Source organism: Drosophila biarmipes, chromosome 3L (assembly GCF_025231255.1).
Source record: "Drosophila biarmipes strain raj3 chromosome 3L, RU_DBia_V1.1, whole genome shotgun sequence".
Lineage (NCBI taxonomy): Eukaryota > Metazoa > Arthropoda > Insecta > Diptera > Drosophilidae > Drosophila > Drosophila biarmipes.
This window is the reverse complement of record NC_066613.1, coordinates 16,149,564-16,164,777: the sequence shown is the minus strand read 5'-3', so window position 1 is coordinate 16,164,777 and position 15,214 is coordinate 16,149,564. Positions and strand designations below refer to the sequence as shown.

The following is a 15,214-nucleotide window of genomic DNA, read 5'->3' as shown; positions in this document are numbered from 1 at the left end:
GCCGCATTTTCATTTCAACTTTGTGTGCGACGAGTTGTCCCAGCAGTCGCGTGTCCTGTTAGCCACCTCCGCGTCCGCAGCGCGTCCCTTTCGTTCCGTGATCGCAGTGACTTGGGGAACCGAAAATCTGTATTTCATAAATTTCTAAAATATATAAAAACAAGCTACAAAAACAAGCGAGCAACGCGAGATTTGCTCTTTGTTCAATTTGTGCATCGATCAGATCCAAATCCTCGATTCCAGTCGAAACCCAACGAGAAAAAGCCCGCTCGTGATACGCCGCTGTGCCATTGACTCCAGCTAAAAGGGATTAACCGAACCCACTGCAAAGGATTTAAACCGCCTGAAGGTAAGAAAGTGTGACGAAAATAGCTGGTTGATAAATGATTTGACCGGGCTTGGAGTTCAATGAACAAAGTCGAAGTGAAGAAGGATAATGATATGAAAATTAGTGTTAAGAGATACAACACAACTTTAAAAAGATCCTATCCTTGAAACAAAAAACTTAGGCAACAAACTTGAAATGATCTATAATAACAAAAAAAGTAAGCCCCATTTAAAAATATTTGTGTGCTGAAAACAAAAGACTTAGGAAACGAACTTGAAATAATTTTAGGATTTCAAAACGAAACGTTTGTGGCCAAAATGTAAATTGGCAAAGATTTTTGCATAGCTGTAGTACTTGCTGTATTCTTTACAATAAGGTTCTTAATTATTTTTTTTTTTTTCAAAATTTTATATGCAAATTAAAAATATTTGCCTTACTGTAAAGCCTAAAAGAACTCTTTTATGTTGAGATCTTTTTTCCACACCTTGGACACAATTAATGCTCGGTTTTGGCTAGGGCCCACCTAACCGTTCTTTAAACGCTGTCTATCGTCCGTCAGCCGACCACATCTTGCCCATTCACATAACTTGTAAACCCTCAAACACCCAACCCACAGTTCCATATGCTTACAAAAGCGTTGCAATCACCTTGCCGAAAGAGAGAAGACCCGTAAATCTTTGTTATTTTCGTTGAAAGAGTGCTGAAGAAAGCCAAGGAAACGCACGGCAACTTTCGTCGTCGTGCACTATGCGGAAATATAACTATTATTAATAATAGTTAAAGAGCTGCTGAGGCGTGAAGCGGATAAAACTGATGTGGAACCCTTGGCTCATTAAGCTTAATTTGGATTTGCATACTCAAGGCTTTCAATTGGCCAGAGACAGAGTTGGGTGGCTTAACTACACAGCCACCCAACCGCCCAACCACCCAGCCACCCACTTGAAACGAGATTCGAGTGGTTCGGTGGTTCGGTGGTGCAGTAGCCGGCGCTCGTTCTGTGTGTGTCTCATGTTGCTGATTTTTCTGCTGGTGAAATTTCATCGCGTTTCGCGCGAATGAAAGTCTGAAATTACCTTGTGCCGCTTCTCATTCGCAGTCGTGGCTTCTGCAGCGGCTTCTGCAGCAGTTGCATTCGCTGAGTTTTCCTTACTCACATGTCTTGCAGCTTCTCCTTGATTAATATTGCGAATTGCTTTGTTCAAAAACTGCTCCACTTTGGGCCGCCAGCGCATGAAAACAATTTCGCTCACTATGCTCTTTCTTTAACAACAAAGCAGATACTATCTGGCAGATATACTTTCTGTATCTGTATCTGTATCTACTCATCTCTGGATATCTTAGCACGCGCGCTCTTGGCCAACTGGGTTGCATTGCTCATACGCCGTGTGGGCCCCCACTAACACTACCCACTTGTCATTGCTGCCCAAACATAGCGCCTGGCAATACTTTTAATTGATTCCACACAGACAGTCCGCAAGCACAGACATTCTCATAGTGAAAGAAGCTGCACCACTTGCTGCAGTAATTACTGGTTTCTCGCTCTTGGCTCCATCTCCAACCGCAGCTCCATCTCAGTCCCAACTGAAAACCCCAGCTGTAGGCTGAAGACCATGGCAACTGGCTCTGGGACTTGGCGACAATTTCAAATTAACGGCAATTGTCTCGCCGCCTTGTGCAATTTTCACGCAGTTTTTCATTGTAGCGAGAAAATGTCAAACAACAACGGTATAGAAAGAAAAAAGAAAAGCGACCGAACTTTCATTGGCAGCTCCAGGAGTTGTGAAAACATGATTTTCATTGGCTGCCAAGAGAAAAGAATGGAAAAGAACTAGAAAACGAGAAGGAAAAATTAAAGACTGGAACAAAAACACAATTCTTTAGCTGAACATGAAAACATTTTCCCCTAGACAAAACTACATACCAAAATTTAAAACAAAAATAAATATTTGTAAATATATTTATATAAAGTATTTAAAAAAAAAAACAGAAAAACAGAAAATAAAAAATACCTTAAGCATTTTATAATATTTTAATATTTGTTCAAGTGTGAAGTGACATCTGAAAAAAGCAGTAGGTACCCTTTAAATCAACCAATTTTTTTTGTATTTTTTAATTTAAAGTATGAAAAAAAAACAATAAATCTGCAACATTTCCATAAGCTTTTACCGCAAAGTGAATTGCAATGAATGCAATTCCCAAAATAATTCAATTCACTTCACTTGACTTTACTTCCACTTGTTTCGGTTTCTTTCCTTTTCACTTGGCTAGCTCCGTTAACCCCCCAAATTCACCGTCAGCCAGCTCAGCGTTATTCGGCTTGTTGACCACAAAAACTCATTTGGCACCATCCGCTGCACGTCGCTCCCCAGCCACGTTGCTCCCAAAGCTCTTCATTAGGCGCAATCAAAGGTGATTCGAAATTATCATGGAAATCATGGAAAATCAGTCAAATCAATGGCCGCCCAAAGATGCATTCGTATTTCGTTTTCCCTCGCTTTTTTGCTTTTGATTGAGCCGCACATTAACTCAACGAGAGTCACTCCGAAAATCGAGCAGCACAAACGAAACATCTCAAGCGACGTATCGTAGTATCTGAGCGGTGCGCTGAAAAGAAATGAAAACCACTTTCTTTGCATGCATGCCACAAAGTACGAGTACGCCAACACCACCAAGTGGGGCTCCACAGAGTCGAGCAATTTGCTTGCACCACTGCCAGTTGCGAGTGGTGGTGGTGCAGTGGTGGTGGCAGGCAAGCGGAACAGGCCGCTCCGTGGCGACAGCCGCCGCAGCCCGAAATTGGGTCACTAATTATTTCAGAGCAAAATGCAACCGGCTTTGGCTTCGCCGGCGTCGTTGTATCTGTTTCTGCACTGAGAAAAAGTATTGCCGAAATATAAATTTTTTGTTATTAAACATAAATAAAATAATCGCTCTAATAGCTATTTTTCTAGAATAAAGAAAATTATTTTCCAAAGGCTCCTGTATATAAAATGATTTACCAATGAAAATAGGTTTTAATTTTAGTTAGTTCGAAAGTATCTTTTACAATTCTATCGTGTTTGGTACATAGTAATTAAAATGTAATATAAATTTATACAATATTTGCAAAACAGTGAACAAGTTATTTATTACATTTTTTATTACGTATATTGCATTGAGAGTTTTAGGCAATTTTTTAAAGCTTTAATATAATAAGAATAGATATTAAATTTAATTTTTTTAAAAATAAGAATTAATTTAATATTTTGCCAGCATTCAACTTTAAAGGAATTGGTTAGATTAAATTTGACATTTTCCTAAATCAATTAATTGGTAATATGACAAAAATACAATGCCATGAGGTACTTTAAATTTAAGGCTAAATGCCAAATCATTTTTCTCCGAGTGCATGCAACTCTGACTGCCACTGCAACTTCGGTTTCAAGTTGGCTTCGGCTAACGATGCGTTGCAAGTTGCAACTAGAGGATATGCCTGCAGCTCGTCCCCTCTGACTTGGCCCCTTTGTCCCCTCTGCCCCTTTCTCCGCTGATCACCTTGTCGCTCTTAGCTTTTTGCTTTCTTTCGCCCTCTCCATCCGCCAGCGTTCTTTCACCGCTCGGCGCCCATGTGGACCGGACAACCTGGGCAGAAAGTGCAAGCCCTTGAGTTTTTACTTTCGTTGGTTGACCGGGTAACCGGTTCTGCCCATTCAATGGCATCCGATTCCAATCCGATCCGACGCCACCCCATCCCTCGCCCCTTTTTGCAATCGGAGTCGTTGCTTCACGTTGGCGGATTTCGCCTTTACCGTTAAAAGAAATGGAAAGTAAAAAAGGCCAACAAAACGGGCAGCCAAAAAGGGGAGGGAGGATTATGGGCTTTGTGAATTATGTTAATTGTCTAGTTTCTTGTATCTTGTATCTGCATCTCTGATCCTGGCTAACGGCATTCCACTAATGAACTGCAAGGGTGACTCGCTATAACTGTTGTGCAATTAGCGGAAATGGCTGGAAGTTGGCAGGTAACGGGAATTCGTATCTTTTTGGGGGTTTTTGGAAAAACAGGTATGTGGCTATGCTCCACTGAAGACGGGGAGAAATTTAAACAGCAATAAGGGAAGGGCTTTTATTACGAAAGAGGTGATACAGCAGGGTGATATTTTTATTCGTTGTTGGTAAATGCATATTTTTAATGATTTTTTGGTTAAACATGAACTCCTAACCGTTATTTCTCTTCACTATAAAAATCAAAAGACGCTGAGTATCTGAGCAGCTACTAAAAATTCAAAGAAAAAGGCACAACCCATTTAGCAACAATTTTCCAAAAATGCCGTTTAGGCCGGCACTTTTTCGTTTCCTTTGCCATGATTGCAATTTCCTCAATTAGCATATTTCACACCCCTCAGCCCGCATTCGGCGGCCCGCATTCCGCCTGCTCTGGCCTTCAACCCGCCGTGTGCCGCAGATCAGTATGCAAATTGCTCGCGAGGCCCATTTCTAATTTCACTTTCCCTATTTTGCGATAAATTGCGTTATCATATTTGTACGCACATGCGAGGCAAGGAAATTTCCCAACGGCGGCGACCGAGTGAATGGAATGCCGTCGAAGAATGGGATGGCGGGGCGGGAAAGGGGAAGGGGGAGTTGCGACTGGCACAATTTACTTTCATTTGCCACTCAGACAACACCTGGGGCAGGTCTGCGGGCGCCTTCGCCTTATCGCATTGGTTAATTGTCGCCTTGTCGCCGAAGTGGAGCAAAGAAAATTAATTGTTTGCTCTATTTTACATAATGCCCGGGCGTTGCGAGCACTTCTTATCCGCGGCCCGGACATAGGTTGTAAAAAGCTGCGGGTTCGTTACCTAAGTCTTTTGTTTTTTAGCAAGTTTGTTGCCTAAGTCTTTTGTTTTTTAGCAAGTTTTTTGCCTAAGTCTTTTGTTTTTACAAGCAAATGTTGATGTAATTATTAAAAAAAAAATAAATAAAAAATCTATTTTATATAAATAGTAACTAAAATTGAATATCAAGGCTATTTTATTTATGTCATAAAAAAACTTAAAAATTATTTAAATTAATTTTAGCTATATTCAGCCGAGCTTTACAAGCGCCGCCCTTCGAAATTACCAATTTGATATGAAAGCGATTACCAAACGTGTAAACCCCCATTAAACTTATGACCAAAGCATCCCCGAACCGATTTAATCATGCAATTAAGTTTACGAACCACTAAATGAAACAGTTACCGATGCAAGTTAAAAAGTCATAGGAGGAAAATTAAATTGGTGTGGAAATACACGGGCATTTCATCGGCGAGGGCCTCTTTCGACACTCGAGCACGCTTCAGAGCTAATCGCTTTGCCCCGTGTTGCCATCTGTTTATCTGTAGGAAAGAAGTTACTTAATAACCATAAAAAACGCAGTTAACTGAGGCAAACACTCGCACACACACACCACACACGATCGAAAGTAAATTGCCCCTTTTATAAGAAAAAACCTTCGACGGCTGTAAGCGTTTTGCGCTTTTTCTGCCCCACTCCTTCTCCATTGTTGTTGCTCGTTGCGGTGCGAACGAATTTCACTTTCACAGCATCCGAAGCTCGTGATATCGACATGTGTAGTTAATTACGCATGATCCGGCGGGGCATGGCGGGGGCTTACGAAGCTCGAAGTCGGTAGCTGGGGGCTGACTCCAATTTCTATGCCACTATGGCAAATAATATCGATCGTTTACGGCCACAAAAGCCACGGCCGCCGCAAATGACATCAAATTGAGTGGAAACGCTGGTCTTACCGTTACTGCTTCGAGAAGCTGCACTGCAAGAAGAGTGTTATGAAATGTTATGTTTCTTAACAAGTGGGTTGTACAGTGCTCACTGCCTTATAATGTTTTGATGGAGTAGGTGCTGCGATTTCCATGGGTGAAGTTTGCGCGCTTATCAGTTTTCTAAGACCATTTTCAAAACAATTATTTTAGAAACTGGTTTTTGTGAAAAGCAATTGACATCTGTAAAATTACGGCTTGTTGATCTCTAAATCACGATTATTAAGTATGAATTGCATATTTTTATCAGCCCATCTTAATGTGCAATTTGACTAGCCACGGCAATATAACTATGAGTAAGTGTGCTCTAAAAAGTGCAATAAAAAACTGGTAAGCATAAAAATTGATAACGGATTTAATTGTTTTCGGTGTATTAAAAGCAGCTCCACAGCATCTGCAATGGTGAAACTTTTACCGAGCGGCAACAAGCGATCGACGAACAACAAAAAGCATTCCAACGCATAAGACACCATTCCGAGTTCTGTTTTGTTAACCAAAAAAGTGTTTGCCCTGCTGCCGACCGCACCTCCGTCAATCCACTCGGATTTTTCGGAAACCCATTCCATCTGCGATCATCTGAGGATCAGCTATCCCATGTCAAGAGCAGCAAATTTGTCGGCTACTCAATTAAGCAAATACCCCAAGACGTTTATGAAGACATATGGAAACGTATTTGTATACGCCATACTCCCCGGGGCTCCAAAATGCCAGAGATGAATGAAAACGAAAAAAAAAACGAAATAGAAAAGTTTAAAAAATGTGTGCAGAGCTTCAGTTTCGACGGGGGATTTGTGAAAGCGTTCAATTAAATTAATGGACTGCAGGCAGCCGTTTTGGCAAATGCCAAAACCAAAAAATAACTGCAGCGAGTGCTGATAAATAATTACCTGGCCATGGCATTAAATGCAATTTCGTTTTCTTTTAATTGACAACCGATGTCAATGAATGCGACTCCGTGCGTGGAAATTAAGCAGAAGAAAATGGTAGTTCGCCCAGCCAAAGAGAGTTATTATCGAATTAGATCATGCTGGGGGGCTGAAAATGTGTGAAAAGTGCCCTATCATTTGGGTAGTTATAGGCTGACTCTGCCGGAGTATTTGTTTACAGGAAATGTCGTGTGCCAATGCCGGCTATTCAAATCGAATCCTCGGGACCCGACCATTCAGATGTCCGATTCGTATCGATATCCGGCTCGGGGCCCGAAATGTAAGCCACGTAAATTACCGAGAATTAGAACGATCCAACCGCGAGTTATGTGAGTGCAGTGGTTCACCTAGTTTGCAATGGACCAGTTACCATGGACCAGGGACCAAAGACCGTACACCACACAGCATCCACCATATATTTTATACAGCGTCACGCATTGTCATTCAATCAATTGGACGACAGAGACATCGCCACCAGCCATCCAATCCAACGACTTTTCATTGCATTTTCACTTGCCAGCGCTTTTTGTTCACATGATTTAATGCACTCGATACCATAAACTTATGAGTGCCGGCAGAGACGAGTGGAAAATGAATGAAAAATGCTGAGCCCAGATCGTAAACTAATTAGCTGAAAACAAAAGTCCCCAATTGCACCTTTCGCCCGCGAGATATGTGAGCAAATAATTTCGTATAGTGTTAATTAAAAAGGAAAACAAAACCGAGAGTAGGGAAAAATAAACATGCCCTTATATGCGGCGGCAGCTGTAAGAGCGGGCTCAAAGGCCCAGAAAGAGAGGGAGACCAGCGAGACAAGCCAAGAAGAAGGCGGCGAAAACTTTCACTTGCCAAACAGCCACAATAAACAATTCCATTTGGCAGTTACACATAACAACAGCAGCCACAATGAGCATTAAACAAGCCCCATCAGCTGCTGAGGAAGAAGACTTGGCTGCTTCTTTGTTGGCGATTGAAGTCGCTTGATAAGGAATTTGTTCGGGTGCCAGCAATTAGCAAATAGAAAAAAATACAAACAACCAAAACACCAACAAAATCTCGCTGCCTTTTGCTAATTGCCGAAGATTTCTAGTTTTATATGCAAATCTCTGCTCATTTCCTGGGGAAGAAAGTGGCCGAGAAAATCAAGTAAAAATAGCTAATCAAATAAATGGACAGGCCACTGTTAGATGAGAAGAGCCCACGAAAATCAACTGAGAATTGGTGGCTAATTTTAGGATTTCTGTTTGCCGAAGAAAATCATTTTTATGATACTTAACACTGACCTAGACCATTTATAAGATTCAATTTTTAGTTCTATAAAGATATATTTGCTAGCACAATTATATAAATTGTCAAACATGTTCTTACATTTACTTACCTTTACATTTTTATTTGTTTGAAATTTATAGAAAATCATATAAAAACCAAACTATAATTACCTATGTTTTATGTCTTATTGGTTGTTTTAGACATAAAATATTATTTTAAATTCCCTTTAAACTATTAAATATACCAAATTAAGTTTTTTCTTTATCACTTTTTATGCGTTATTTTTGATATAATTATTTTTGATATAAACATAGCCTGTATTGTTAATGAAAGTGGGGAAACCCAAGATTGCATAACCCAATCAGCTGTAGGGTCACCACCGCAGCCCCCGCCCACCCCCTGCTTGTGGCCAAAAACAGTCGTCAGCAAGTTTAGCGGCATCCGTTACTGTTTCAGTGGGTTAATAGTACACTTGCTCAACGCCAGCCAGCCGGTTTCGGCGGCTTCTCCGCGGACTTTATGGCCGCGGCTTGTTAAAAACCCATTTACATGTGTTTCTTTGAAGAAGACCCAGGCACCAAAAACACCATCCACCATGTGTAAAAGTAAAAACTCCCCAGTTAGAGCCCAAAAAAAGAAAAAAAGTTGGCAATAGAAATAAAAGAAGCGGGAGAGCCAGTGAAATGCGTTCGAGGCTGAGAAGCCCAGCCTGAAGCCGCTTACTTTTCCATCGCTCCGGCGGCTGTGTGAAAGCTGTCGGTCTTCGCTCTTCCAGTCTTCGCTCTTCCAGTCTTCGGTCTCCCAGTCTTCAGTCTTTATCGGCACTCGAACGCAGGCGCACCGTCGCAATCGCAGCGTCCGAACCTCGAGATCCCCAGCTCTGTTAGCTCTTCTGGGCCACTGTTAGCTCCTCTGGGCCACTGTTAGCTCGATGGCCAAGTCATGCTAGAGTGCGACTGCTAAACGTAAGGAAAACAGTCGAGACAGTCGAAAACTAATGGCTGGTCGTAAAGTGCAGCCACTGTGTGGAAACCCGAAAAGCCGACGCTGCGTTGGCGTTTTGGACTCGCAATCGCACTCCCAGTAGGCTTTGAAGAAGCTAAGGCTGGACTTAAAAGCCAAAGTTGTCTTGCGGAGCGGTAGTACTGTTATAGTGAAAATAGAAAGTGGTTCCTGTTTGGTGCGCGCGAGTTTTCATTTGCTTTACATAAAATGCAGTTTTCTTTCTCCGCTGCGCGTGTATATTAACTGACACCATAGGCCAGGAGAAAAACGGGCAATTGTGGCTATTAATTTGGCTGCCTAATGACGGCCATAAAGTCGAGTGCTGGATTTGTTTGAGCTTAAACATTAGTGTGAGATAAGCGAGGCCGTTTTGGATAACAGTGTTTTTCAACGGCTTGCAAGCAGTGCTAATTTAACAGCGCGCTTACAGCCTCAGTGGCAATGGGATGGCCCCAAAGATATTCGTATGCAAATCCGGCGCATTGTTTACCCTTGTTCCCCTTTCTTTTCTTGCAGACACCACACACGAAAAACAAAAACTGAAAGAAGCTGAGGTGAAGAAAGCCGCCGAGTGAGGCCGAGAGTAGCGAAATCCAAAAATCCACATTTTTGGAATTTCAATTGCAAGCCAAACACACAGAACCAGATCAAAATGGGACACCTGACGCGACGCAGCAGCCTAATGGCCATAGTGCTGTGCCTGGTACTCAGCACAAAGGTGAGTCAGTGGGTGATATATCGTGCTGTCCCTAACCATGGGAGATCCATAGGAAGGTGTAAGAGCCCACTTCGATTGGGAAGCGCACAGCTAGGAGATCTGTGCGCTGTATGGCGTGGCCCACTTTGCAGCAGCAGCTCATTTCGTATGCGCAGACCCAACCTCTAGCGGATCTCTTCACTTTCGACTCAAAGATAGACTACCGTTCGATCAATAGCGATTCGAATGCAAATCACAGCGAGCGCCTATTGACGGATTGGGTTGGCTGGTCGCTTGGTTTCTCGGTTTGTTGGGAGGCCAGAAGACACTATGCACATAGCGGACTGCTGGCAGATCAATATCAATATCGAATCGAGAGAGCCAGCCCGTGGGGAATGGCGGAAAATGTAGCAACTAAACGGCACTTTGCTAATCATTGCAATTAGAGTTGGAAAATTAGCTGCGAGAGGGAAAAGGAGGCGATGGCAGAGAGCAAAGGGGGTTCCGAAGAGGGGATACACATACATCAAAGATTTGCTTTTGCAGCGGGTGTGTTAACAGAGTCTTAACAGCGGGTTTTCTACTTAAAGAAGGCCAGATAAACTACTTTAGGAGGGTTTTAGTTAAATCAAATAAGATATGTTTTTAAGATGTGTTAAAATGCTATAGTAAATAATGGTTAAAGAACTTTAAAAATGGTTGATTCACAAGCCATGGGACATTAATAAGGGGCATTGATTTCAAGGTAAAGAAAATATAAAAACAGATTTTTATTTTTATTAAAATGATTTCGAAGCATTAATCACACAGCTAAATATGTAGAACACGAGGAATTAAATGCTTAGTTAAATGATTTCGAACCTAAATACCCCTTATATTAAACACTGCCTCGCGCTGTCAATCAATATTAGAAAAGGCCATAAATTTGGTCGATTTCTTGGGGCTGCCGCACGCTTTCGATTGATAAGCATGGCCAAGACAAACTGTTCCTCCCCCCTCGAAGAGATGCAGCCTTCAGTGGGTTATTTAAAGCGCATCAATCACCGCAGGCCGATGGAAACCACAAACACACACTTACCAGGGTTTAGCCGATGCAATCACGTCAAGGAAAACTCAAACTGAAACTGGCCAAAGAAACTCTTGGCCAGTTGGCTGGCCATCCGAGTATCCAAGCATCCAAGTATCCGAGCATCCAACTAACCAACTGCGTGTCTGGGTGCTGAGGCGGCGAAGAAATTGCAGTTATGCTCTGATTTGTACCAGTTTTGACTTTCTTGTTTATGGCGCATTAATTCACAGAGATTGCTTTATTATTTATTTATTGTCAGTTTTCTTTCTCCAAAGCGTCGGTCGAAAAAAGAGAGAAGAAAAATTACCAATGCCATTCGATTCGATTCAAGCCGATAGATCGATGTGTTTATATATTGATATCTCCATCGCCAAGTGCGTGGAATGTCCAAAAAAAGAAAAGAGTCGAGACGTTATTTTTTATTTTTTGGTTTTTCGCCCGGCACGTTGTCTCTTTTGTTGGCCAGCTCGTTTTCCTTTGGTCATTTCACTTTCAAAATCATCTCACGACATCTCAGCGCGTGGTCACCAGCCACCGAAAGCAAAAAACGAGACAAAATATAATAAATAAACAACACAACACGGCACAAACAACCTACAGAAAAATCCACACCGTCATCGAGATGGATTTAACTTTCGGTTTTCGTGGGGCCCCCGCCGGACTTTTGAGATACATCCGCTTCCCGTGTGCAGCCAGAAAGCCATAAAATTATGAACCAGATGTAAAAGAAAGAAAGTGACAAAGCCCTGCGGGGGGCGTTGGCAGTGGTGGGGCGTGGCTCTTTCTTTGTGGCCTTACGCAATGGGTTAAACTCCATTCGGGGGTTTTTTCTTATAAATTTCCTATACGCGTGCCGCTCTGCCAAGCATTTAATTTCAAAATACTCCAGCTGTCGTGTAATTTTCAACGCTTCGCCTCGCTTCTTTCCAAATGTCGTCGAGAGTGAGTTTTCGGTGTCTGGCAGTGATTGCTATTGCATAAGGTAAATCCAATTATATGGCGGAATGAGATAAGCTAGACGCTCTGGAAGCAAGAGCTTTCCGCAATCCTGTGATCTGAGCCATAACCCAGGTTGTAATCGAAACATTTATGGAGGGCGTTGTATTTTGACATTACTTTGATGAAGTAGATCCCCAGTTTTGAAAGATAAATTCATGCGCACTAATTGAGAAGGCTGTCTTGTAAAGTTCATTCATTCATTCAATTCATCATTCAAGGCTTGCAATAAAATAAAAGAGCTGCTGACTTGACATTTTCAGGAAAGACTCCATAGATCCCTTTGCATAAGTAAAAAAGTAAAAAACTCCACACCAAATTATAGAGATCCAAAACTAAGGGTGAAGGAAATTTCCCTAAAATGCTAAATGAAACACTGCGTATGCGTGATATGCTTCTTATAGGACTCAGAGACTTATTACGCATACGCACTGTGGCAGGCTTTTATGCAAACTTATGAAAGGAAAAGGTGGTATAGCGAATTAAGGGCAACGATAATAATATAGTAATCCCGAAGTTTGTAATTATCATTTATAATTTTCTAATAAATGATTCCTTGTTTTTCCTCCACAGCACCTTTCCGTGCACGGCGATGCCTCGCACATCGAGTCCGCCGCCCTGCCCCTCGAACACAGGGCCGGCTACGGTCCGCCTGCACCCATTTACGGAGCGCCCCAGGGTCCTCTGAGCACCGGAGCCACGAACGATGTGTCCGAGGAGGCCTGGCCCCTGGCCAGCACCAACGACAGTCCGCAGATCAAGCACCTGCAGGTGCAGTGCGAGAAGACCCACATGCGGGTGAACATCGAGTTCGACCGGCCCTTCTACGGCATGATCTTCTCCAAGGGATTCTACAGTGATCCCCACTGTGTGCACCTGAAGCCCGGAACCGGCCACCTGAGCGCCACCTTCGAGATCTTCCTGAACAGCTGCGGCATGACCAGCTCGGCCAATCACAATGCTGCCGGATACGGAGCGCCCACGCCATCGGGCAGCTATGTGGAGAACACGATCATCATCCAGTACGATCCGTATGTGCAGGAGGTGTGGGATCAGGCCCGCAAGTTGCGCTGCACCTGGTACGATTTCTACGAGAAGGCCGTGACCTTCAGGCCCTTCCAGGTGGACATGTTGCATGCGGTGACCGCCAACTTCCTGGGCGACAACCTGCAGTGCTGGATGCAAATACAGGTGGGCAAGGGACCCTGGGCCTCCGAGGTCTCCGGTATTGTGAAGATCGGACAGACAATGACCATGGTGCTGGCCATCAAGGATGATGAGAACAAGTTCGACATGCTGGTCCGCAACTGTGTGGCCCACGATGGCAAGCGGGCTCCCATCCAGCTGGTGGATCAGAATGGCTGCGTCGTGAGGCCCAAGATCATGAGCAAGTTCCAGAAGATCAAGAACTTCGGACCCTCCGCATCGGTGGTTAGCTTCGCCTACTTCCAGGCCTTCAAGTTCCCCGACTCGATGAACGTGCACTTCCAGTGCGTCATCCAGGTGTGCCGCTACAACTGCCCGGAACCCAAGTGCGGTCCTGGTCTGCCAGGTGGCGAGTATGGTCTGCCCCAGATTGGCGCCAATGGTTTGTCCGAGGAGTACGGGCCTCCAGAGGCCTATGAGAGGAACGATTTCGCCTTGGGAGGTCCCGGAGTGCTGCCGCCGGCTGCATATCCCGACCCACGTCACCCTGCCAACGATGCCACCGGAGCCTACTCGGAGAACCAGCCCGATGTGGTGCCCTCGCCCCAGGCCCAGACCTCGGCCGCGGTGCCCACTGCTGACTCGGGATCCGTTTCCGGACCGGCCAGCTCCCAGTCGCCCCAACCTCAGCCCACGGGCAGCAATGAGCTGGGTCTGCCACCACCACCACTGCCGGGACAGAGTGGCCAGTACAGCACGGTGAAGCGCAAGGACGACCTGAGTGCCGGTGGCAATCTGGTTTCGCTGGGCGGACGACCACGATCCGTGGAGGGATTGGACGATCTGAGGGGCGTGCGCCGGCGCAGGGACACCATGGACATTGTGATGAAGCCGCAGCGAATCTACAAGCGGAATGCGCAGGAGATGACCGATGTGAACACCAGCCGGATCATCCAGGTGGTGGCGCCCGGAGATGTGAACTTTGCGCTGAACAGCAATGCCAGCAACGAGACTGTGGTCATCCAGTCGGCCAGGTCCGCGGACGCGGAGACCATCTGCATGTCGGTGCCCAGCTTCGTGGGCGGATTGGTGATGCTGCTGCTCGTCCTGGCCGTCGCCTCTCTAGTCGCCGCCTTCCTCTTCGTCCGCGTGCGCCACTTCGATCGCAAGGGCGCGGGCATGGCCTATGTGAACTAATCTGGAGCCGGGAATCGGGAATCTAGAATCTGGAGGACCAGAAGCATCATCACCATCAGCGACGACGATCGGCGTGAACAGAAAACCAAATCAGTTTTATGTGCACTTCAGAAACACCCATTCACATCCCCCACCCAGACCCCGTCATCAGCAATCTCTATAGGCACCCCCGTGTCACTTCACCTATTTATTCCTCCTTTACCACAGCGCTCTGTCTTCTAATGCCTCTATTTGTTTCCCTAGTTTTAGACGAAGCGAAATTGAATTGTCAGACTTGTTAAGTTTCAGTTATACCTACAAAGGATTTGAGGCCATCTGATCGGACAGATACGCCTCGAATGTTACAATATGCAAGTTAATATCGAAAAAACGAAGTAAAGAAGCGGCAAACATGGAAAAGCAGAAAATCGTTTACAATAAGTTAATATAGCAAATGTATATATTAAATTATTTATTTATTACTTTATTTGATAGCTGCGAAATAATAAAAAGTTTACTTTTATTAAGCGCCGAGTGTTTTAAGTGCTTCTATTGCCATTCGTTATCGGGCATGGCATTCACTGATAAGGAAGCGCAAACAATGGTAGTGCAAACGTTATCAAGGTGATGAAATGTTAGGGCTGGTGGGGGTTTGATAAGCCTTTGTTTTGGCTGCTACTAATGGATTTTGCTAAAAATAACATTGGTTTGGTTCAAAAAATGAGAAGGCTTTATGCCTTATGGGTCTGACAAAACCAAAAAATCCAAACCAACGCAACTTCTAAGATCTCGAATTGGCGGC

General features: G+C 44.1%; 1 protein-coding gene across 2 annotated transcripts; it reads left to right on the top strand.

The window, feature by feature from the left end:
• On the top strand, positions 1–14,939 carry LOC108035626 (cuticlin-4). Of its 2 annotated transcripts, none has more exons than XM_017111319.3 (3): positions 1–349; positions 9,845–10,046; positions 12,664–14,939. In XM_017111319.3, exons 2-3 carry the CDS (start codon positions 9,981–9,983, stop codon positions 14,431–14,433), a joined length of 1,836 nt encoding a protein of 611 aa, XP_016966808.1. In that variant the 5' UTR covers positions 1–349; positions 9,845–9,980; the 3' UTR covers positions 14,434–14,939. The 2 variants fall into 2 exon arrangements, with proteins under 2 accessions (XP_016966808.1, XP_043951110.1); XM_044095175.2 differs by lacking the exon at positions 1–349 and adding an exon at positions 9,134–9,288.
• The last annotated feature ends 275 nt before the right edge of the window (positions 14,940–15,214 follow it).